Consider the following 24,418-nt stretch of genomic DNA (forward strand, 5'->3'; position numbering starts at 1 on the left):
CGGGACTGCTGGCTCCTAACCACTCGCCTGCCTGCCTGCCTGATTGCCCCTAACCACCTCTGACTGCCTGCCTAATCATCCCTAACTGCTCCCCTGCTGGCCTGATCACCCCTAGCCGCCTCTGCCTCGCCCCACACCCGGCTGCAGGCACCCAGGACACAGGCCAGCTTCGCCCGGGTTGGCCACAGCCACAGGGGACCACAGGGCGGGCAGCTTGTCCCTCTCCCGGGCTGCAGCCTGGCTGGTCCCCATTCCTGTCTCCCCAGTGTTGAGTGTCTGAGCCGTTATGGCATGATGGCGTGATGATCATTTGCATATTAGCTCTTTATTATATAGGGTACTTTAAATTTTTATTTTTAAACCATGTGAATTATTTATTTAAAAAAATAATTGAAGAAAAAAGCTGAACATGGGCCCTGGCCAGGTGGCTCAGTTACTTGGAGCATCATCCTGTGCACTGAAAGGTTGCAGGTTAGATTCCAGGTCAGGATACATACCTAGTTTTTGGTTTCCATCCCTGGTCAGAGCGCATACATGAGGCAACCAATCTCTCTCCCCCGACTCCACCATTTATCTCTCTCTAAAAATCAATAAAAACATATCCTTGGGTAAGGATTTTTAAAAAAATACTCATCATGGCAAAAAAGTAATGGTAAAATGTTACAGTTTTGGCAGCAGGGAAACAAAAACACTACTGTCCTTATACAAAGCTTCTTAAAAGCAATTTAGCCGTATGGAGCAATTGGGTTTTCTTTCTGGACTTTCAATTCTATTCCACTGACCTGTATGTCTATCCTTATGTTACAGTTTGTATTACTGTGGCTTTATGGTAAGGTCTGAATTCAGGAAGTATGAGTCCTCCCACTATGTTCTTTTTCAAAACTGTTTTTTACTATTTCAGGTCCCTTGCAATTCCATATGAATTTTAGAATCAGCTTTTCAATTTCAACCCAAAAAGCCAATGGAATTTTGATGGGGATTGCAATAGATAGATTAACTATTAAATCTTCCAAGGTTTAATGAATACTGGTGCCTTCCCATTTACTTAGGTCTTCTTTAATTTCTTTCAAATGTTTTATAGTTTTTAGTATAAAAGTCTTATACCTCCTTAGTTAAATCTATTCCTAAGTATTTTATTGGTTTTGATGCTATTATAACTGGAATTGTTTTCTTAATTGCCTTTGCAAATTGTCCATTGCTTGTGTATAAAAATACAACTGATTCTTGTGTGTTGATCCTGTACTCTACAACAGTACTGAATTCATTTATTAATGCTAATAGTTTTCTTGTGGTTTCTTTAGGATTTTCTATATCTAGGATCATGTCATCTACAAATAGATATAGTTTTACTTCTTACCTCCCAATATGAAGGTCTTTTATTTCTTCTTCTCACCTAACTGCTCTGGCTAGAACTTCCAAGATAATGTTGGATAGCAGTAGTGAAAGTGGGCATCCATGTCTTGTTCCCAACCTTTCGGTCTTTCACTGAATAAGTGCAGTCATATACCACATAACAACATTTCAGTCAAAAATAGAATGCTCATATGGTAGTCCCAAGAGATGTTAGTAGAGCTGAAAAATCCCTATCACCTAGGTGATGTCCTAGCTGTTGTAATGCTGTAGTGTAAAGCATTACTCATGTGTTTATGGTGATGCTGGTGCCAACAAACCTACTGTGCTGCAGGTCATATAAAAGTATACCACATACAATTATGGACAGTACAAAATACTTGATAATAACAAATGACTATGGTACTGGTTTATGTATTTTTACTGTAACGTTTTTATGTTTAGATATAAAAACACCATTGTGTTACAATTGCTTGCAGTATTTAGTACAGTAAAATGCTGTACAGGTTTGTGTAACCTATGAGCAATAGGCTAGACCCGTGGTCGGCAAACTGTGGCTCGCGAGCCACATGAGGCCCTTTGGCCCCTTGAGTGTGGCTCTTCCACAAAATAACACGTGCGGGCGCACACGTACAGTGCAATTGAAACTTAGTGACCCATGCGCAGAAGTCGGTATTTTGTGGAAGAGCCACACTGAAGGGGCCAAAGAGTCGCATGTGGCTCACGAGCCGCGGTTTGGCGACCACTGGGCTAGACCACACAGCCTACGTATGTAATAGGCTTCACCACCTAGGTTGTGTAAGTGCACTCTATGATGTTCCCACAATGACAATATCACCTAACAGTGAATTTCTCAGAACATGTTCCCACCATTAAGTGATACATGACTGCATAATATTAGCTGTGGGTTTTCATAAAAGACCTTAATCATATTGATGAAGTTCCCTTCTATTCCTAGATCACTGAGTGTTTCATCATGAAAGGGTGTTGAATTTTGTCATATGTTTTTCTGCATCAATTACGATGATCAAATGGGTTTTTCTCCTTCATTCTATTAATGTGATGCTTTACGTTGATATTCTTATGTTGCACCACCCTTCCACTTGAGGGATAAATCCTACTTGGTCATAGTATAACCCTTGAAATATGCCGTTGGATCCTGACTGTTGGTATATTTTGACAACTAAAGATATACAAAGAACACAGACGGCAATAAAACAAATTAAATGTTAACAATTATCTCTACATTGCAAGTTTATAGATGAGATTTTCTTCTTTATACCTTTCGGCATTTTCTGCAATTAATTTGAGTACCTTTTATAATAAAAATAAAGTATTTTATTGGTTTTAATGAATATATAAAGAAATCATAAAATCAATAAGAAAAACAATCTAATGTTCTTTGCACAAAGGACACAGACAAATAAAAAATGATAATGGCCCATAAGCATATGAAAAGATGCTCAACCTCACTAGTAATCAGTGAAATACAAATTAAAGACAACTATCACAGCCATCATTTAGGCCAAAATTTAAAAACCAACAACCGAGGGGTTGCATAAAAATGACCTCTTGCCTTGACTGGTATTTCTAAGTAGTTAGAGCACTGGCCCAAGCACCAAAGAGTCTCAGGCTCGATTCCCAGTCAAGGGCATGTACTTGGATTGAAGGTTCGATCCCCAGCCCCAGTCAGAGCGTGTACAGGAGGCAATCAATAGGTATGTCTGTCTGTCTGTCTGTCTGTCTGTCTCTCTCTCTCTCTCCCTCTCTCTCTCAACCTCTTTCTCTCTCTCTCTTTCTCCAGCTCTCCTCCCTGCCTCCTCCCTCCTACTCTCTCTTAAAAAAAAAAAAAAGAAATCACTGGGAAAAATATCCTCAGGTGAGGATTAACAAAAAAATAAAATACAATAAATAAGACCTCACCTTCACTGCTGGTGGGAGTGCAAATTGGCTTAAATCCCTATAGAAAGTAATGTGGTAACACCCAGTAACATTTTAAAAAATGTGAAGAACCAAAGCCCAAAGATTTCATTTTTATAACACATTATAAGAATTTTTACAGCAACATAATATATAATAGCAAATACTCAAAACAACCTAAATATTCAACCAGAGATTTTAAAAACTGGATTTTCTTGCAGACAGAATACTATGCAGCAGAGATGAATGAACTAAAGCTATGTGTATTAACATAAATTTAATATCATTATTGAATGAAAATCAAGTTGAAGACCCTTGCTGGTTTTGCTCAATGGTTACAGCATCCAGGATTCGAGTCCTGGTCAAGGGCACATACCTTGGTTACAAGTTCCCCAGCTCCAGTAAGGAGCGAATGCGGGACGCAACCAATCGATATGTGTCTCTCACATCGCTGTTTCTCTGTCTCTCTCTCTCTGCCCCCCTCCTCCCTCTCTTCCACTCTATCCAGAAATCAACAGAAAAAAACATCCCTGGGTGAGGATTAAAAAAAAAAAAAAACAAGCTGAAAAATAAACACTACAGTATGCTATCTTCAAAATAAAATTTATAACCCTATAAAATAAAACATTTAAAGACTATGGATATACAAATATGTAATGAGAAGATTAAAACATGAATGAGAAAAGTAACTCAATTCATAGTAATCTCTGTGAAGGAAGGGGTATACCCCAGACATCTCAACTACATGAGAAATTGTATTTCTTAAAACAAAGACACAAATATGTCATAATTTTAAGATTTGGTATATCTGAATTTTAATACACTGGTGTTTGTAATATTATGCTCTATACTTACCTATTTGAAATACTTCCTAATAAAATATTTTTAAGAAAAATAAAAACCAAAATACAGGGTGGGGCAAAAGTAGGTTTACAGTTGTTCCTATGGAAAATAATACAATAATAAATATTACAAGAATAAACTCTGTGTTTTATGTACTCATAACTGTAAACCTACTTTTGCCCCACCCTGTAGAGCCAAATGTCAATTTTTTTTTTTTTACAAGGAACTTTTCAGCAATCGCTCAAGACAGGACCCTTTCTTTCCTGTGTAATCTTTACAGTAATAAATACCATTTGATCAATGAAAATATCTGCCGATGACCCTAGATGGTAAATATTGGGTTTCAAAAATAAACACAAAACTAGTCTGATTTAGAAGAAACCATGAACAAAACAAAAATTGCTTATGAATCCTAGCCAGTTTGGTTCAGTGGATAGAGCATCAGCCCAAGAACTGAAGGGCTTGGGTTCGATTCCTGTCAGGGGCGCGTGCCTAGGTTGCAGGCTTGATCCCCAGCCGCAGTTGGAGCAACTGCGGCAGGCAACAGATGTATTTCTCTCACATCAATATTTCTCTCTCTCTTTTCCCTCCCTCTCCCTTCCACTCTCTCTAAAAGAAAAAAAAAATCAATGGAAAAAATATCCTTGGGTGAGGATTAACACACAGATACACACACACATACACACACAAGTTTTTTTAATTGCTTATGAAGTATGGTGCTGAAAATAACTAAAGATCAACATCACACCTTTCTTAGAATTTAACACAGTTGGAATAGAATTCTTTTAATAAGCTTTTCTTTTTTAATAGAGTGACTCCCTCATATACAATATGGCAAGCGTGTAGGCAAGCATGTCAAACTTGCGGCCGGCAGGCTCCATGCCACAAGGGGCCCTCCGGCCGCAAGTTTGACATGCTTGGTGTAGAAGAAACATTCAGGGTTGTCACAAAAGTAATTATAAAAATGTTCTGGAATTAGAGAGTGGTAATGGTTATACATCTCTGTGAAAATGCCAAAACCATTGAATTGTATACTTTAAAGGGTAAATTTTATGGCATGTGAATTATGCCTCAATAAAGCTGTGTTTTTTTTTAAAGTAATGATTCTTCATTAAAGTGGCATTCCAACATTCCAACAAAGCTCTTATTTATCCGTTTTACTACAACCACCATAGTCCTTGAAACAGTGGTTCTCAACCTTCCTAATGCCGCGACCCTTTAATACAGTTCCTCATGTTGTGGTGACCCCCAACCATAAAATTATTTTTGTTGCTACTTCATAACTGTAATGTTGCTACTGTTATGAATCGTAATGTAAATATCTGATATGCAGGATGTATTTTCAGGGGTCGCGACCCACAGGTTGAGAACCGCTGCATCAGAAACTCTTTTATTTATCTTTGGACTATAATAGGACAACACAAAATCTGTTACTCTACAGCCTGAAAATCAAATTTTCTCACAATATCATTTAAAATGTTGCTGCAAGGCCTGTGTGGCTCAGTGGCTGAGCGTCGACCTAAGAACCAGGAGGTCACGTTTGGATTCCCAGTCAGGGCACATGCCCAGGTTGCAGGCTCAATCCCCAGTGAGGAGGCATGCAGGAAGCAGCCAACCCATGTTTCTCTCTATCAATGTTTCTATCGCTCTCTCCCTCTCCCTTCATCTCTCTCTAAAATCAACAAAAACTTTTTTTGTTTTTAATGATGGCGACAGTAGAGTATTTTTAAACACATTTTAAGCTAAAAATCTACATTTTTCTGTAATGGTAGAATTTACTTGTGAAAATTCAGGTTGCCAATTACTTCTCAAAAGCTGTATTTTTCTGAAAAGCAAGACCTCCCCCCAAAAAATAACTTTTTCTCTATTCGAATAAATTCTAAAGGATGGTTCCCAATGTCCTTAAGGATCTAGAAACATTTCCTTATCTCTACATAATACTCACCAATTTCAGATCTAAGCAGAATCTAGTCAAGTAAGACAAGCATCCACATGCCAAGAAAACATAAAAAGGAAGCAGGCCTGTGGGGACGAAGTATACTCCATAGAGTCTAAGTAGTAACCACCTATTTTTATGCCTCACTGGAAAGAAACAAGGGTTTGACTTGAGGCTCAAAGCTAGGCACAAACCTGTTCTTCTTCTGTAAAGGGTACAAGAGCCAACGGTGGCAGAGGCTCCTCCTGTAGGATAGGCAGAAATTCTTTATCCAGAAGGTCTGAAGGTATCTGTTTGACCAAACACATGACCATGAGATTAATGCTATCCCTCCAAGTCAAGAAGATAAAACAAGAAAGAACTCTACTGTTTTTATCTGTTGGTAATTATTATAAACTAGAGGCCCGGTGCACAAATTCATGCACCAGTGAGGTCCCTCAGCCTGACCTGGGGGATCAGGCCAAAACTGGCTCTCCAATATCCCCCAGGGGGTCTCGGATCGCAAGAGGGCACAGGCCAGGCTGAGGGACCCCACTGGTACATAATCAAGGCCGGGGAGAGACTCAGGAGATTGGCTAGCCAGGGAGGGACCACAGGAGGGCTCCAGGGCGTGTCCGGCCCGTCTTGCTCAGTTCCAATTGGCTGGACCCCAGCAGCAAACTAACCTACCAGTCAGAGCATCTGCCCCCTGATGGTCAGTGCATGTCATAGTGAGCAGTTGAGCAGCCTTAGCATATTATCAGCATATTACGCTTTAATTGTATGGCCGACTGGTTGACCGGACACTTAGCATATTAAGCTTTTATTATATAGGATATGAATAAAAAGCTTACTCAGCCACAATTAACTTTAGTGGTACTTACACATTCTCAGGGATCAAATATAAAAACCCCAATTACGTTCCCAACCCTCCCATAGAGCCACCACTTTCAGATTTGATACAGCAATAACTCTGTTAACCCAGAGTACACAGTGGGAGAGTAAAAATCCCTACATTGAACTCAAGGCACAAGGTGGTAAGAAGAGTTTTACAAGCAACTGTGTCTGTCCGTAGCAACCATTAACATTTGAGATTCAATCCTTTAATTAAAAACAAAGTATGCTTTGAAATAGAAAATATTATTTGTTATTAGTCAAATAATAAAAGCGTATTTAATACTGTTTGAGTTTTGATCATTTGTAAGTGACACAAATGTGGCATTACATTTTAAGATTTTCTCTCCACTAAAAATTTTACATTTAACTCAAAAGGGAAAGAAAAAGAGAAACAATTGCTCTTCTCCCTAACTGGAAAGAATAATAAGAGGTGCAATAAAAAGAAGGGAGAAATTCTTCCTTTCTCAGCCATCAAACTGGAGTAGAAATAGACATGAATAAAAGGTTAAAAGGAAACTAGTTAGACAAAACATTAAGTGTTGACTATTCTTCCTGTTTGCATGAAGCTGTCGATCTTATACTGAAATCATAGGCCTTCTCTTTTAAAAAAAAAGAATACATTACACTTAGAAGAGCCTCTGTTGCCCTGGCCAGCGTTGCTCAGGGGTTAGAGGGTCAGCTTGCGCACCGAAGGGTCTCGGGTTTGATTCTGATCAAGGGCATGTACCTGGGTTACAGGTTCAATCCCAGGACCCGGTCAGGGGGCATTTGCAGGAGGCAACCAATTGATCTCCCCCCCACCCCCATTCTCTCTCTCTCCACCCCACCCCAACCCTCCTTTCCACTCTGAAAATCAATGGAAAAAATATTCTCAGGTGAGGATTAAAAAACAACCACCTGTTAACTATTATAGTTTCAAAAGCAGAAAAAAAGAGGTAAGGTAGAAAGGGAAAACCATGGGTCCTTCATATATCAATACATCACTGCACATAACCCAACAACTCATTCAGAATAATTCTTAATTCTTTCCTTTCTTACCTTGTTGTCTTTAAGGAAAAGTGCTAACATTTCTTCTCTGCCATAACGATAGTCTGCTAATTTATACTTTGGCAAAGCTGGAGAAAGAGGAGGGGATGTAATACTCCCACCACTGGACAGAGCTCGGAGCCTAGAAAAGGAGACACACAGAATACAATAATGAAGTGTCAAACATTCTGGCAGTATAAACTTTTTACTTTTATATAATACTAGAAGCCCAGTGCATGGATTCATGCACCGGTGGGGTCCCTTAGACTGGCCTGTGCCATCTCGCAATCTGGGACCCCTTGGTGGATGTCGGACTGCCGGTTTCAGCCCCATCCCCGGCAGTCCAACATTACCCAAGGGTTGTAGTAGTGCGCAAAGTGACAGGTGGCTGGGGAAGAGCCCAAGCCCGGGCCAGGCGCTGTGCCACTCCCGCTCACCCTGGCCACGCTGTGTCTGCCGTTGCTGTACTTGGTAGCACTGCCACGGGAGTGGGGGAGGCTCCCGACACCACAGCTGCGCTCGCCAGCCGTGAGCCCAGCGTCTGGCTCACATTGGTCAGCTGAGTGGCACTCCCGCTGTGGGAGCACACCGACCACCAGGGGGCAGCTCCTGCATTGAGCGTCTGCCCCCTGGTGGTCAGTGCGCATCATAGCAACCAGTCAACTGGTCGTAATGGTTGCTTAGGCTTTTATAGAGAGAGAGATATAGATACTATAAAAATTTTCATTTTAGTTCTTTAAAAGAACAGAAAGAAATCCCATTATCTCAAGGTATCCAAGATTTTAGCTTCAATAAAACCCGCTGTCATAGCACACTAGGAGAGTAGTTCATTGAGAAATAAGTAGACAACCATGTGGCAATTACTTAACCTAAAAGGTATCATGGCACATCCTCGAGAAGCTTTTCTCCAAATTATAAAATAAACATATGATTAAAACAAAAGTTTTAATAAAAATGAATAAATCTGATAATACCAGTTGTTGGTAAGAATGTAAAACAATTCTCATGCAGTATTTGTGGGATTATAAATTAGAACAACTATTTCAAAGAATATGATGTGCTAATATTTAATAAAATATGAAACAAAGTATTCTACACAAAAGAAAAATACGAAGCTTATAAAGAAAGTTATATAATACATATAAACTTGCTATTTAAGCACACATACAAAACATAGCAAAAGCATAGACACAAAATGAACTGACAAATATAAAATTTGCGATAAGGTTCTACCTGCAAAAGAATGTAGGGTGTAAAGGGTGCTTTAGCCCTGGCCAGGTGGGTCAATTGGTTGGCGCATCGTCCCGTACACCAAAAGGTTGAGGGTTTGATTCCCAGTCAGGGCACATACCCAGGCTGCGGGTTTGATACCCAGTCAGGGCGTGTACTAGAGGCAACCAATGTTCCTCTCTCACATCAATGTTTCTCTCTCTTCTCTCTTCCTTCCCTCTTTCTAAAAGCAACAAACATATCCTAAGGCAGTGGTTCTCAACCTTCTGGCTCTTTAAATACAGTTCCTCATGTTGTGACCCAACCATAAAATTATTTTCGTTGCTACTTCATAACTGTAATGTTGCTACTGTTATGAATCGTAATGTAAATATCTGATATGCAGGATGGTCTTAGGCGACCCCTGTGAAAGGGTCATTCAACCGCCAAAGGGGTCTCGACCCACAGGTTGAGAACCGCTGTCCTAAGGTGAGAAAAATAAATAAATAAATAGTGCTTTACTAATTATATCTGCAGTGTTTTATTTTTTCAACTTGGCGCTGAGTACGTGGGGGTTTGTTACAATTTACACTTTCATATTCCTGCAATATTTCATAATTCATTTTATTTATTTTCCTTCCATTTTTAATTTTTTAAATATATTTTTATTGATTTCAGAGAGGAAAGGGGAGAGAGATAGAAATATCAGTGATGAGAGAGAATTATTGATCGGCTACCTCCTGCATGCCCCCTACTGGGGACCAAGCCCACATCACGGTCATGTGCCCTTGACCAGAATTGAACCTGGGACCCTTCAGTCCACAGGCTGAGCCAAACCAGCTAGGGCTATTTTCCATCCATTTTTGGAAGAGAGTGAGGGGATAGAGGGAGGGAGGGAGGGAGGGAGGGAAGGAGGAAGAGGGGAAGAGAGAAACATCAACGTGAGAAAGACATCAATTGGCTGCCTCCCTCTATCACCTGATGGTGGCCAGGGACTGAACCTGCAACTGAGGTACATGCCCTTGACCAGGAATCAAACCCGTAGGTCAATGCTCTAACCATTGAGCAAAATTGGCCAGGATACAAAAGTCATTTTTAATAAAATCAATTAATGTAGAGAATTTGAAAATGCAATGACTAGTACAAGGAGAAAAAATATAAAAGCCATATTCACCACTAAGAAGAAAAAGAAAATTGTACTCTGAGGTGATAATAGCCGTTGCCTCTGAAAAATGAAACTGGGAAATAATATTTTGTTTAATTTTGAGATGTTTTTATTTTAAAAAAATAAAAAGAAGGGAGGGAACCTTAGCAAAGAATGACAGCACTGTGTCAAACAGCAAGTGGGAACTATCAGAAGTAGCTGATGATCAGGGGGCTGCCCAAAGTTCTACAAATAGATACCAAGGGTAAATGGGACCTTAATTCAACAATTTAATTCAATAACTTTAGCCTCAAGAAAAATTCGACAGAAGCATTAAAAAAATCCCCCAAACACTAAGCTTTATTCACAAAAGTAAAAAAATGGGGAATAATCTACTATTACACATTAAAAATATTAAGACCAAGCATAGTAAAATACTTACATATTATTCAAAAATGGCAGGGAAAAAAACAGTATATGCATAGTAAATACAATTTTCCCCCCAATGTTTCTATCTCTTCTTTTTACTTTTTTGTTTTAAACATTTGATTATGGACAATTTTGAACATAATATAAACGCAGCAAGAGCATAAGGAACTCCCATAAGGAAATCCCATGTAGCAACCACCCAAAGTTGCAACTACTTTAAAATAGGTATAAACAAAGTGCTTTGGAAGAAAACAGAAGTGCCTCACTTTTTGCAAGACGTGGGATAACTTTCTTAATGCCATGGACAGGAGACAGTGACCCCAAAGAGGTCAATGGCTCCTTCCCCATAAAGCCAAGGAACTATCAGTAATTATTTCCCCTATAATAAATCTCTTTATTAGGTAAACTTATCTGAGTAGACTTTTCATCCTCAAAAAAAAATTTCCCAAATAAGACAAGTATAATGAATTTGTTGGGGTTTTATTGTTTTTGGTTTTTAAATGCCTTAAAGTACACCTACAAATATTTGCAAGAAAAAAAGAATAGAAAGAAACAAACCAAAATGTTAGCAATGGTTCTTTGAGTAGTAGAATTAAGGATACTTAGATTTTTTTTTCCCCTTTTGTACTATTGTTTCCTCCAAGGTTTTCTAGAATGAGCATGTATTATTTTGTTACTAGGACTAAAAACAAAAAATTCTGTAAAACCTGTACCTACCAGATTTAGAACTGAAAAAAGTTTTCTTAAAATAGTACTGAGCATTTTGTCAAGGATGAAGTAAACAAGTAAGGGATGAGAATTAAATTCAGTCCTAGCTAGTTTGGCTCAATGAACAGAGAGCCAAATGGACTGAAGGGTTCTGGGTTCGAACCCAGTTAAGGGCCCTTACGAGCTGCAGCTTGATCCCCATCTCTGGTCAGGGCGCATGCGGCAGGCAACCAGTAGATGTTTCTCTACACATGGATGTTTCTGTCTCTCCCCATCCTTTCCACTCTCTCTAAAAATCAATAGAAAAATATCCTAGGTTAAGGATTAAAAAAAAAAATTAAATTCATACAATCTTACTGATGGTTAATCTGTTCAGATATCGTCCAAAGCTTTAAAAATGAAAACTTTTGATTTAATAATTTTATTTTCAAGAAATTAATCCAAAGTAAATAATCAACAATACAAATAAAACTGTTCAAGGATGTATATACGTATTTACAATAGCAAAACTTAAAAACGACCTTACTTTCTAACAATTCACTCACTTAACAGATATTTATTGAGTATCAATTATTTGCTAGGTACTGGAGATACAGCACTAGACAAATTATACAATAATCAAGTCCAAAGTACCTTCCAATGGAGCACATAGTCTAGTGGAGGCTGAAGGATGGAATACAAATAATAAAGGAAGTGATTTCAATATTTGGTATGTTGTATTTGATATAGACCATTCAAGAAAAATTAAGCAAGGAAGGGAGATAGAGAGTAAGGGTAAGGTGTTATATAGATGGTCAGGAAAGATCAAAGGTAGTAACTAACATTTGTGTAAAGACTTATAGTGACTATTGTTTTAAACCTAGAAATTATTTACTTCTCCATTAAATCTACCATACCCTTTAATCTGCTTTGGAAATTATGTAATATATTTCTTTATTCTAAATAAAAAGATAAGCTAAAACCTAATGATTCCACAGATCTACCTTAAAAAATAATCAACTCCAAGCTTATGGTCATTCACAACTAAACCTACCACAATTTGCAATATTCTCCCATCTTCACTTCTGTCCCAGGTACAAATAAATTTCTTCATTTTATCCACCTCTTATTGAATATAGTTTTACATCATTATAAAAATTAAGATCTTAGTAAATAGAATCTAGTATCACTAAATATTTCTGTATGATTCAGAGTTATACACTGATTCAGTGTGAAAATGTTGATTCTCAAGTATTCTGGACACAGCTCCTTACCTGAAGCTTCACAATGAATGTAATCTAACATGCAGAAAAACACAGCACCTTTTTAGCTCGGGGTTACTTGAGTTATTTAAGGATCTTATACATTCCCTTTGCCAGAAGGAATTTTGATAAATGGTACAAAGAAGGCAGCTGCCTATTTAAACTTTCACTCCTCAGTTTATCAGCATTACAGATGACTAAGGCTCCTAAACTCTAACGCCTGCGGGATAACAGAAGTAGCAATTAGGTAAAGCTACTGCTTAAGCATGGGACTATTACCTGTCCTCTGCTAAAGTTACCTCAATTCAAATTTTATATGAAACCATTGGGCTCATCAAACAAAACTTGAGTGTACCAATGAAAAGGATGTGAAAGACTATCCATAGACTGGATCAATGACACACTGAAATGCCTTTAGGAATCCATCCATGATTTATGCCAAGAGCCAACAAACATTTTTCTCTAAAGAGCCAGAGAGTAAATATTTAAGATTTTTGAACCAGATGATCTCTGTTTTAACTACTCAAGCCTGTCACTGCAGTGTGAAAACAGGCAGGTAATATAGAAACAAATATGTGACTGTGTTCCAATAAAACTTTACTTACAAAAACTTTATTTACAGTCTCACAGGCCAACCTGTGGTGTAAGGCATCAAACGAAATGTGTAAGGACTCTAGAATATCACTAGGAGTTTTTTTCTTTTATTTTAGCTAAATTCCCGGTGTTCTCTCTCTTTGTTATTCCTTAATAGAGGGATCCAGGGAAAAAAAAAGTTTCCTTAAGTTTACTGATGATTTTAATCATGTTTTTACACAGAGATATGAGAATGTAAATACAAAAGAACATTTACAAAGAGATTAAAAATGACGGCAGAGTAGGAAGATGCTGCACGGACATGCTCCCAGGAACAAGCTGGAATTACAACTGAAATATGGAAAGGCTTCCTGAATAATCAATGGAAAACTCACAGGAGAGAACCCTGATACCCAAGAAACAAAGCATAGAAACTGGTAGAGGGGCGGAGGCGCAAAAGGGCTGGCTGGGCACCCATAGACGGCAACTGAAGTCCCGGAGAGATATCTCGGCTGTAAGGGGGGTGCCACTGAGAACTCTGGGATCTAATCCCCAAGCTGGGCTCCCCAGCAGAGAGCACCAAATCTGAGAAGGGTACCCACATAACATCTAGCTGTGAAAAGCAGTGGGGTGCTGTCTGCCAAGGAGTGGCAGCTGAAAGTTCGAGCACCCTCTTAAAGGGCCAACACACAAGAATTCCCTGTGGAGCCACCCACCTTGTGCTCTGGCAGAGGGAGGGTGAAGTGGACTGGAGCTGTGAGAGCAGAAACCAGGACTGGGGACTCGGGGGATAAAGCTCAGAAGGCAGACACTCCAAGTTTCCTGGGCTGAGTCATTCCCTCACATAGTGGAGGACATCTTTTCCACATAGACATTTGCCTTGCCTGGGGGGAAGACAGTCAACACACCCTATTGGAAAACACCTTGCCCTGAGGCCACTTAAGAGATTAAAAGTAACATTAGCCTGCAGGCAGAAGCCACTGCCCCACCTTGTTGAAAAAACTCTTGCCACACCTGATGATTGCCTGGGTGCAATTCAGGTCGGAATCCTATTAGTCTGTAGACAGAGGAGGTCTCTGGAGGCTTTGAGTCTTAGCCTGATCCAATTAGTCAGCAACAGCCTTTAACACTGTCCTGCACTAGAGATTGAGAGGTATAGAGCAGTGGTCACCAACCTTTCGGACCTCACGGACCACTGGTATAGAGGATCTACCTAAAACATAGTCACAAACCCAAACAGACAACCAAAATGAGGAAACCAAGAAACAACCCCCAAATGAAAGAATTAGCAAATTCTCCAGAAGAAGAGATAAATGAAGCAGAGATAAGAAATTTATCTGAAACAGAGTTCAGAGTAATGATGGTAAAAATGCTCAACAGTATGAAAAAAGATATAGTAACTATGAAAAAAGAACAGTCTGATATAAAGAATGACATAACACAAATAAAGAACACATTGGAAAGAATACACAGCAGATTAGGTGAAGCTGAGGATCGAATTAGTGAATTAGAAGACAGAGTTGAAAATATCACTCAATTAGAGAACCAAAAAGAAAAAAAACAATTAAAAAACAGGAGGACAGCTTAAGGGAGCTGTGGGACAACGTGAAACGTAACAATATTAGAATAGTAGGTGTGCCAGAAGAGGCAGAAAGGGAGAAAGGAATAGAGGTGTTTGAAGAAATAATGGTATAAAACTTCCCTAACCTGGTAAAGGAAAAAGTCACACAAATTCAGGAGGCACAGAGAACCCCAAACAAAAAGAATCAAAACAGACCCATGCCCAGACACATAATTAAAATGCCAAAAATTAAAGACAAAGAGAGAATCTTAAAAGCAGCAAGAGAAAACTGTTACCTACAAAGGAGTTCGCATAAGGCTGACACCTGATTTCTCATCAGAAACTATACAGGCCAGAAGGGAATGGCATAAAGTATTCAAGGTAATGGAAAGCAAGGATCTGAGCCCAAGATTACTCTATCTAGCAAGGTTATCATTCAAAATAGATGGTCAAATAAAGAGCTTCCCAGACAAAAAAAAGGCTAAAGGAGTTCATCACCACCAAGCCAGCATTACAAGAAATGCTAAAGGGATTGCTGTAAGGTATTGCTGAGAAGAAACAGAGAGAAACCTAGCCATACAGAATTTAAATGGCTATAAATAAGTACCTCTCAATGATACCCTAAATGTAAATGGATTAAATGTTCTAATCAAAAGGTGTAGGGTAGCTGAATAGATACAAAAACATGATCCAACTATATGCTGTCTACAAGAGACCCACCTCAAAACAAAAGACACACACAGGATGAAAGTGAAGGGATGAAAAAAAAACTTTCCATGCAAATGGAAAAGAAAATAAAAGCTGGAGTAGCAATACTCACATCCGACAAAACAGACTTTAAAAGCATCGTGCTAAGCAAAATAACGCAGTCAGAGAAATGTAAATATCATATGATCTCACTAATTTGTGGAATATAATGAACAACATAAACTGATGAACAAAAATAGAGCCAGAGAGGGAAACAATATATACTAGAATATAATAGAAGTAATCCTGTTATTTGCAAATTTTTAATATTTCCAACAACTTTTGTGATATCATACTATGTTAGTACAGTTTTGGTATTATTATACTTAAAATCCTTTTATTCTTGAAATATTAATGTTTACTGCATGTAATATTATATGTAAGATAATTTTTCTTGAATAATTGGTGTTTATTGCATGTAACATCATATTTAAAATCATTTTTCTTGAGATATTAATGTTTACTGCATGTAACATTATTATATTTAAGATTGTTTTTCTTGAAATATTAAAGCTTATTGGATGTAATATTAAAATATATTTATCTTTAAAAAATAAAAATAAAATAAAAGAGCATTTGTAAAAAAGAATGAAACAACAAAAATTAAATTAAATTTTAAAAAAAATAAGAGGGCACAGAAAATAGCTTACAAGGTAAGCTATATAAATTAAATCCACCTGGTAAAGAAAGTTTCTAAGATGTGAATAAAAAGAGTTAACTATTAAGAATGTTCGTCAATGATATTTTTATAATGAAAAACTGAGAACAGCCTATATATGCTACTTCTAAAAGATTAAATAAATGATACATCCATACAATGCAACCATTTAAGGTAACAGAAAATATTTATTGATAAAAAGGTATTTTTGGCATAGTTATTTTTTTAAAGCAGGTTACAAAATTGAATGTACAGTATGATCCCACCTTTTGTGAAAAATAAACATATATATATATATATATATACACACACAAATAAGCATACATAAAACTAGCTGGAAAGATATACCAACCTATTAACAGTGGTTATCACGGCTGGTGAAATTACGGTGATTATATCTTCTTCTGGCTTACTAGTAATTTCTCATTTTTCTAAAAACATACAGATATCCCCCACTTTTCGAAGTTCATTTTACACCACTTCGCTTTTGCGAAAGACCTATATTAGTACCTGTTTTCGCTAGCCAAAAGAAATCCAAAGAGGATTTTCACTTTTACGAGAAAAGTCAAAAAGTGAAATAGCATTCAGCATGTGTCTTGCAATAAGCAATTATTATTGAGTAGTTAATATTGAACAGTGAGAATGGCCTCAAGCTCCTTCCGCAAGGAACTGTACTCAGCATCTCAGCGTTAGCCACCATGGCTTTGAACTGTGTCTATGAGCATCTGTGCTTTATCTCCATTTATTTTGTGCATCTGCTAGCAAGTCCCTAAAGTAACTGCTTCTTCACTTTATACCATTTCAGCTTATGAAAGGTTTCATAGGAACACTCCAATTTCAGATTGTCGGGAAACTCATATTAATTTGATAATAAGAAAATTATTTTTTTAATATAAACAAGAACTAAAACAGGTGCAGCACTACTTGTATCAACATTTCCAAAATAAATTCTCAAAGTCAGCGGTTCTCAACCTGTGGGTCGCGACCCCTTTGGGAGTCAAATGACCCTTTCACAGGGGTCACCTAAGACCATTGGAAAACACATATATAATTACATAATGTTTTTATGATTAATCACTATGCTTTAATTATGTTCAATTTGTAACAATGAAATTGGGGGTCACCACAACATGAGGAACTGTATTAAAGGGTCGCAGCATTAGGAAGGTTGAGAACCACTGCTCAAAGTACATAAGATGCATCAGTTCTTAGAACTTCAAATTTGGAGACTTTCTCCTCAGTCTCCAAATGCTAAGCGATAAGAGCCAAGAAAATTTAGAAATTATATATATAAAGAAATGCATATACAAAGGGAAGTTAATAAGAATCCTCAGACAGGGAGTTACTACAAGAAGTCTGCATCATTTATCAAACCACCACCACCCAAAAAACCAACAATGTTTAAGACACTATTCCAATGTATTCCAAATGCCTCTGGTTGAAAGTTTGAAAAGGAACTACATTATTCACGCACTGAGGAGAAGATCTTCAATCACCAACTTTGAGGGGAAAGGAAGAAAGGGGTAAAAGTCACACTACAATGTGATGGATCTCAAAATTCCATGAGAATTCCATATTCGGGGTCCAAACACATCTGTAAGAGACTCAAAGGTCAGTTATAATTATGGCAAATGCTAATCCAATCCTAGATGGGCTTCTGTTAACAGCCAATATAATTCTGGACCACCTGTCTAGCCCATCAATAATATAAAATTCAAATAATAATTTAACAAAAACTACTTTTAAATGAGCCTATGAACAGCACTCACAAACAACAGTATAACAGAAAACATACACATATAAATGTTTCAACTATATAAAATTGTACATACACCTAGACAAGGGCTGAAACAAAAAGTAAATAATTTGATAGGGACTGTGAGATATTTTAATTCCACTATTGTAACATAACCAAACCAAGAAATGTTTTAAAATAAAGTTTATAATATAGTCATTAACCAAATATAATTTATTCCTAGGCTAAATACATTGTTTTCAACTAAGCACATAAAGCAGTCTCAAAAACATACACATTTATATAAACCATCTAACACCTGTAAAAATACCTTACTACTGTACTAGTCATCCAATATCAAAAAGATGAGATTTTGAAAACTCACCATTCAGGCCCAAAGTTCAGTGTCTGTGTTTCCGCTGCCATTCTTTTCAGTATGTTTACAAGACTTTTATATGTGGAGAAACCTGTTAAAGAGAAAAATATCTCCATACAGTTAGTCAAGATTAAATGCAGAATTCCAGCCAAGAAAGTATAGCTAGGGAGTGTGTTTTGCTTATGCTCCTCTCAACCATAGTCACCAGATGAGGTTTTTAAACCCCTGTTTATAACGATATAGCAGGCAAAGTAAAATTAATATAATCACCCTTACATTCCAATTCACCATCTTTTTATGTTTATCTAAAGAAAGGAGGCATGGTATAAGATGAAGCTAGTGAGATAGATGGGAACAGACTATGCAGAGCACTGGAAACCAAATTAAGGATTTTCTACTTTCACCTTAGAGCAGCGGTTCTCAACCTGTGGGTCGAGACCCCTTTGGGGGTCGAACGACCCTTTCACAGGGGTCGCCTAAGACCATCGGAAAACACATATATAATTACATATTGTTTTTGTGATTAATCACTATGCTTTAATTATGTTCAATTTGTAACAATGAAATTGGGGTCACCACAACATGAGGAACTGTATTAAAGAGTCGCAGCATTAGGAAGATTGAGAACCACTGCCTAAGAGCAATGGGGAGTGAATGAAGGATAAGAGATTTCCATTTTAATTTATATTACTCCCTTGTTAAGGGCTCTCCCATTACCATGAGATATATCAAAGATTCTTAAAATAAGGACCGCCCCCCCTTACCTATCTCACAGCTTCCGCCACAACTCTCCCCAATTTCTGCTTAGCACTTTACACTCTAGTGATTCTTTAAAAATTATCTTGGACCATCAAGCTAAAGCAGTAAGTTAATGAATTTCATAAGTAGTCTTCCAAAAGCAATTTTAAGATATCAGAGCTTAAATGAAATAAGTCAGATAGGCAAAGACAAATACTGTATGATATTCCATATATGTGGAATCTAAAAAGCCAAACTCAGTGAGGAGAGTAGTGGTTACTAGTGGCTGGGGGAGTGAGGGAAATGGGGAGATACTGGTCAAAGGATATAAACTTTCAGTTATAAGATTAACAACTCTGGGGATCTAATGTACAGCATGGTGACTACAGCTAATAATATTGTAAATTGCTGAGAGAGTAGATCTTAAAGGTTCTCACCACAAAAAAGAAAATCCTGTTTCAGTCCTCTTTATTACTCCACCTAAAAACCTTTAGGTAATGCCAAACTACCATACTGTACCAATATTAAAAGCTCAGAAGTTTTTTTAATACCTTGATCTGGGACCCTAGCTACCATTTACAACAGGGTTTTCATAAGAAGATGTAAGGATTTCCCTAGAACTCTTAAGAACCTAAGAATAATAATTCAAACAATTTAATTATCAACTAAAGCAGTGATGGTGAACCTATGACAACGCGTGACATAGGTGACACGCGAACTCATTTTTTTGGTTGATTTTTCTTTGTTAAATGGCATTTAAATATATAAAATAAATATAAAAAATATAAGTCTTTGTTTTACTATGGTTGCAAATATCAAAAAATTTCTATATGTGACACGGCACCAGAGTTAAGTTAGGGTTTTTCAAAATGCTGACACGCCAAGCTCAAAAGGTTCACCATCACTGAACTAAAGAGACCAACATTACTCAGAATGGAGTTCTGCTCATTCTCCTTTATGAACTAAAGCAAAAATATAAGAGTTATGACTCCTGAAGAAATCTCATTTAAATTCTTGAAGTACTGTAATCACTAATTCCAAATTCTACACCTCAGATTGCTCCTTCTAAATCAATTTAAATGAGCCCAGTTCTAATGTATTTATATGTACTGGAGGGATTGTCTTACATGATGCCTCTGAATTATAAATTAGTCAGAATGGAAACTAGGCTTTTTTTCCTCAATTGTCCTTTCCAAGGATGCAGTGAGGTATTAAAATGAGTATAGGCTTCACCACCATTTAAACCCTACTCTACTAAATGTTAACTCAAACCCCCCACGAGACTTGTGACCATGAGAAAACAGCTCTGCATTCTGACAGGAGTATTTGAACCAGACTCTAGATCAGGGGTGGGCAAACTTTTTGACTCGAGGGCCACAATGGGTTCTTAAACTGGACCGGAGGGCCGGAACAAAAGCATGGATGGAGTGTTTGTGTGAACTAATATAAATTCAAAGTAAGCATCATTACATAAAAGGGTACCGTCTTTTTTTTTTTTTTTAGTTTTATTCATTTCAAATGTAGTTTGCCCACGGCTGCTCTAGATGCTATGTTCCCACCATGTGCTTTTTCTTGAAACCATTTCCTCCTTTATCCACCAAGATCAGAACAATATTGTTACTTTTTCCTATCTTCATTTCCTTCCTATGCAGTCAGCATTCCCCAAAAGTTTCTCCGTTTCTAACTTTCATCAGTGTACCCATGTTTTATTTAACTATAAATTCTGTTTAGATATTGTCTTGAACCTTTTGTTATTTCTCCACTAACACTCTGGGTAGAACTCTGCCTACTAAATCACAGGGAATACCATGCAGGGAGTGGGGGTGTCGTTACATACAACTGTAAACCTACTTTTGCTCCACCCTGTATATATACTGAAGTGTCCAGGATGAAATCTGCACTTCAGAAATTTCTAAATTGCCCAGCTTCCTGAGGAGATGCCTCGCCCCTATTGTAAATTACAAATTTCTTTTCTGCCATGACCTGTGTGGCATTTCCAGATGTTTGTTCCTCCTGGATACCTATCTCATCAACAACTGATCAAGGTACCACTGTTTTTTACAATTCACCGATAAGCCAGGCTCAAAACCCCAGAGTTATCTGAAACTCCTTTTGCTTCTCTCTCTCATATCCAATCATTTTGTCTCAAATTTGGTCAATTTCTCCTTCAAAATTCCTCTTGCATTTTTTTTCATTATAATGAAACTTTTAAGTCATGTCTAGATTATTAGAATAAAACTTCTAATTGGCTTTCTTGACTCAGTCTCTAACTATTCACATCCCAAAAGATCAACCTTCCTAAAGCACTGCTCTGGTCATGCCTACCCCTCTTTAAAATAATTTAAACCTGCTGTGCATCATCAAAACTCCTAGTAAAGACATCTACAAGACCATAATAGACCTTGAACTTCAGTGTAGAGTAGGGCTGGGGAGACATAGATTTTGAAGTAAATCTACAGAACTATAGCCAAAAATTGAAAGAAGAGAAAAAGCATATAGCTAGATATCTCTGGCCCTAACCTTTCTCCTAAACTCAAATTCACTGATTCTAGCTTTGTCTACATTCACTGTATCAAAAAAATAGAAAGGGGAAGAGCTAGATTCTTTTGGGAGATTTCCATTTCATCAATAAGACTAAAAACTACTAAAGTGAAGCTTGATAAAGCAGTGGCCATATCACTGAAGTCATTGTATTTTATACCCCAATGGCAATGAAAAGCTATATAAAAAGATTCAGGCAAGGAAGTGTCCAGGATGAAATCTGCACTTCAGAAAGATCATTCAGGATGCCAGGAGGAGAATGAATTAGCAAGAGCTAAAGTGAAAAGAGGGTATTAGAAATCCAGCATATACTGTGGAAGCCAGATCTACAGAGCAGTAGAGGAGAGAGATAACTGTACTCACTTACAGTTGTTAATATGGAAAATAATACAATAATAAATACTAATATAAGAATAAATTGTGTTTCACATACAACTGTAAACCTACTTTTGCTCCACCCTGTATATATACTGAAACCTACATAATTTTATTAATCAACTAGTAGCCCAGTGCACAGATTCGTGCACATTGAAAGGAAATTAATTAGAAGAAATATTTTAATATCGCTATTCGCCCTTTCTCTATAACAGAAGTGTCAGAGATGAAAGAAAAATTAGAAAATGTACATGAAAATAATATATAAGTTGATTAATAAACAATAACAACATGATATAACAGCAAAGACATGATATAAAAACAACAAAAACATGATATAAAGGCAACAAAAACATGATATAAAACAACGATATAAAAACATTGATAAAAACAATGACTGATAAATTGATTAAACTTATTCTAATATCTCCTTGTATACCACGTTAAGAGTAAAAACACTTTCAGAGTGCTTGTGATGAAGTATTTACAACTTCAACATCACATGCTCTTTGAACTCGACAGAAAGCAACATATAACTGACCATGTCCGAAAACAGGTTCAGGTAGAAATAGTCCTACTTGGTCTAGAGTTTGTCCTTGTGATGTACTAATAGTCATCGCAAATGCTGACATCACGGGAAACTGTCTTCGAATTAATTTAAATGGGAGGCCAGTGTCAGATGGGGACAAATCAATTCTTGGAATCAGAACCACCTCTCCTTCTGCAGATCCTATTAATACTTCAGTTTTGATTACGTTAGGTCACAATCTTTTATCGAAACACACACATGCACTGGTGCCAGCGAGAGCTTTATATGTATCGCACATGCGCGAGTTAACATTTATTTTTAAATTTCCAGTGCACGTCATATGTCCAGGCCGGTTGGTCAGTCACTTAGCCTTTTATATATATACTAGGGGCCCAGTGCACGAATTTGTGCACCTAGAAAGGAACTGTGGGCCATGAGGCTGCAGTAGGCACAGGGTTGGGTCTCGGCCCATCCTCCGTGCCCCTGCCTAGCCCCTCCCACCACGGCCCCTGGTTCTCTGTATGCAGCTCTACTCCTGCTCCTGCTGCTCCTACACACTGAAGGTGCTGGTCCTGCTCGCACCTGCTGGCTGCGCGGAGCAATTGGGGCTGGCGCCGTCAGCACGTGTGAGTGGCAGCTGCTGCCCTGATCGCCCCTCAGGGGCAAGGGGAGGTGGAGAAGCCCTTAGGGGCAATCAGGGCTGGCAGCCGCCGCTCACACCTCTGATGGCACAGAGCAATTGGGGTCGGCGCCAGCAGTGGGTGTGAGCAGTGTTGGTGTGGGCAGTGGGTGTGAGCGGCGGCTCTGGCGCCAGCAGTGGGTGCGAGCGGGGCCGGCGCCAGTAGCAGGTGCGAGCGCCAGGCGGGACCGCGGTGCACAGGAGCAAGGAATTTTCAGTAACCACCAGAGCCTTGCCCCAATGACAGCGACTGGTGCCCCGCCTTGGTCTGGCATCCCTGCTCACCTGCTCCACCATCCTACAGCGGCCAATGCCCGCCATGTTCCACACTCTGCTGCCTGCTGCTGACGCCTGCCATGTTCCACGTGCGTCCCCTGGTGGTCAGCGCATGTCATAGCAACCGGTTGTTCAATTGTTCCACCCTTTGGTCTATTTGCATATTAGTCTTTTATTACATAGGATAGACCGTCACCCCAATAAATTCAATAAAAATTTTTAAAAATACATATCCTATATAATAAAAGGCTAATATGCAAATTGTCCCTTCAACCGGGAGTTCCACCGGGAGTTGGACCAGGGGGTGGGGCCGGCCGGCCAATTGCCCGTGGCCCCTCTCCCCAGCCGGCCCAGCCCCAACCCATGCACGAATTCGTGCACCGAGCCTCTAGTATATATATAAATACTAGAGGCCAGGCCAGGTGCACAAAATTCATGCCCTGGGGGGGGGGTTTCCCCTCATCCGGGCCTGCACCCTTTCGCAGTCCGAGAGCCCGCGGAGAGCGGGACTAAGCCAGCAGTCAGACATCCTTAGTACTGCCGCAGAGGTATGAGAGGCTTCCGCCTCTGCCACTGCGCTCACCAGCCATGAGCCCGGCTCAGGGCTTCTGGCTGAGCGGTGCTCCCCCTGTGGGAGCGCACTGACCACGAGGGGGCAGCTCCTGCGTTGAGCGTCTGCCCCCTAGTGGTCAGTGCACATCATAGCAACTGGTCGTTCCACCATTCGGTTGATTTGCATATTAGCCTTTTATTACATAGGAAGGATGCCACAAGATGTTAATGTTTTTACTTCTGAATGGTGGAATTATGGGTAATCCTTTCCTAGTAAGTTTCTAATTTGTGTATACAACAAAGATAGTTCTGGTACAGTTTTTTTTTTTTAATGGAAGAATTCAAAAGTCTCAAATGTTTAAGTCAAAAAGAGAAAGACTAAAAAGTCTTCATTGG

General features: G+C 38.6%; 1 protein-coding gene across 8 annotated transcripts in view; it reads right to left on the reverse strand.

Moving 5' to 3' along the window:
* GIGYF2 (GRB10 interacting GYF protein 2) overlaps positions 1–24,418 on the reverse strand; it is a 141,443-nt gene that overhangs the window by 102,669 nt on the left and 14,356 nt on the right. For 5 of the 8 annotated variants that reach the window (XM_014530578.1, XM_014530574.1, XM_014530577.1 and 2 more), the window contains 3 exons: positions 18,342–18,423; positions 7,964–8,093; positions 6,244–6,339 (listed from right to left, as the gene is read on the reverse strand). In XM_014530578.1, the coding sequence (XP_014386064.1) occupies positions 6,244–6,339; positions 7,964–8,093; positions 18,342–18,382 (267 nt within the window). In that variant the 5' untranslated portion in view covers positions 18,383–18,423. Of the gene's footprint in view, positions 1–6,243; positions 6,340–7,963; positions 8,094–16,573; positions 17,219–18,341; positions 18,424–24,418 lie in introns of those variants that run through there. The other 3 variants (XM_014530579.1, XM_014530580.1, XM_014530581.1) reach the window with 3 other exon arrangements.

This window comes from Myotis brandtii, unplaced genomic scaffold, assembly GCF_000412655.1.
Source record: "Myotis brandtii unplaced genomic scaffold, ASM41265v1 scaffold744, whole genome shotgun sequence".
Lineage (NCBI taxonomy): Eukaryota > Metazoa > Chordata > Mammalia > Chiroptera > Vespertilionidae > Myotis > Myotis brandtii.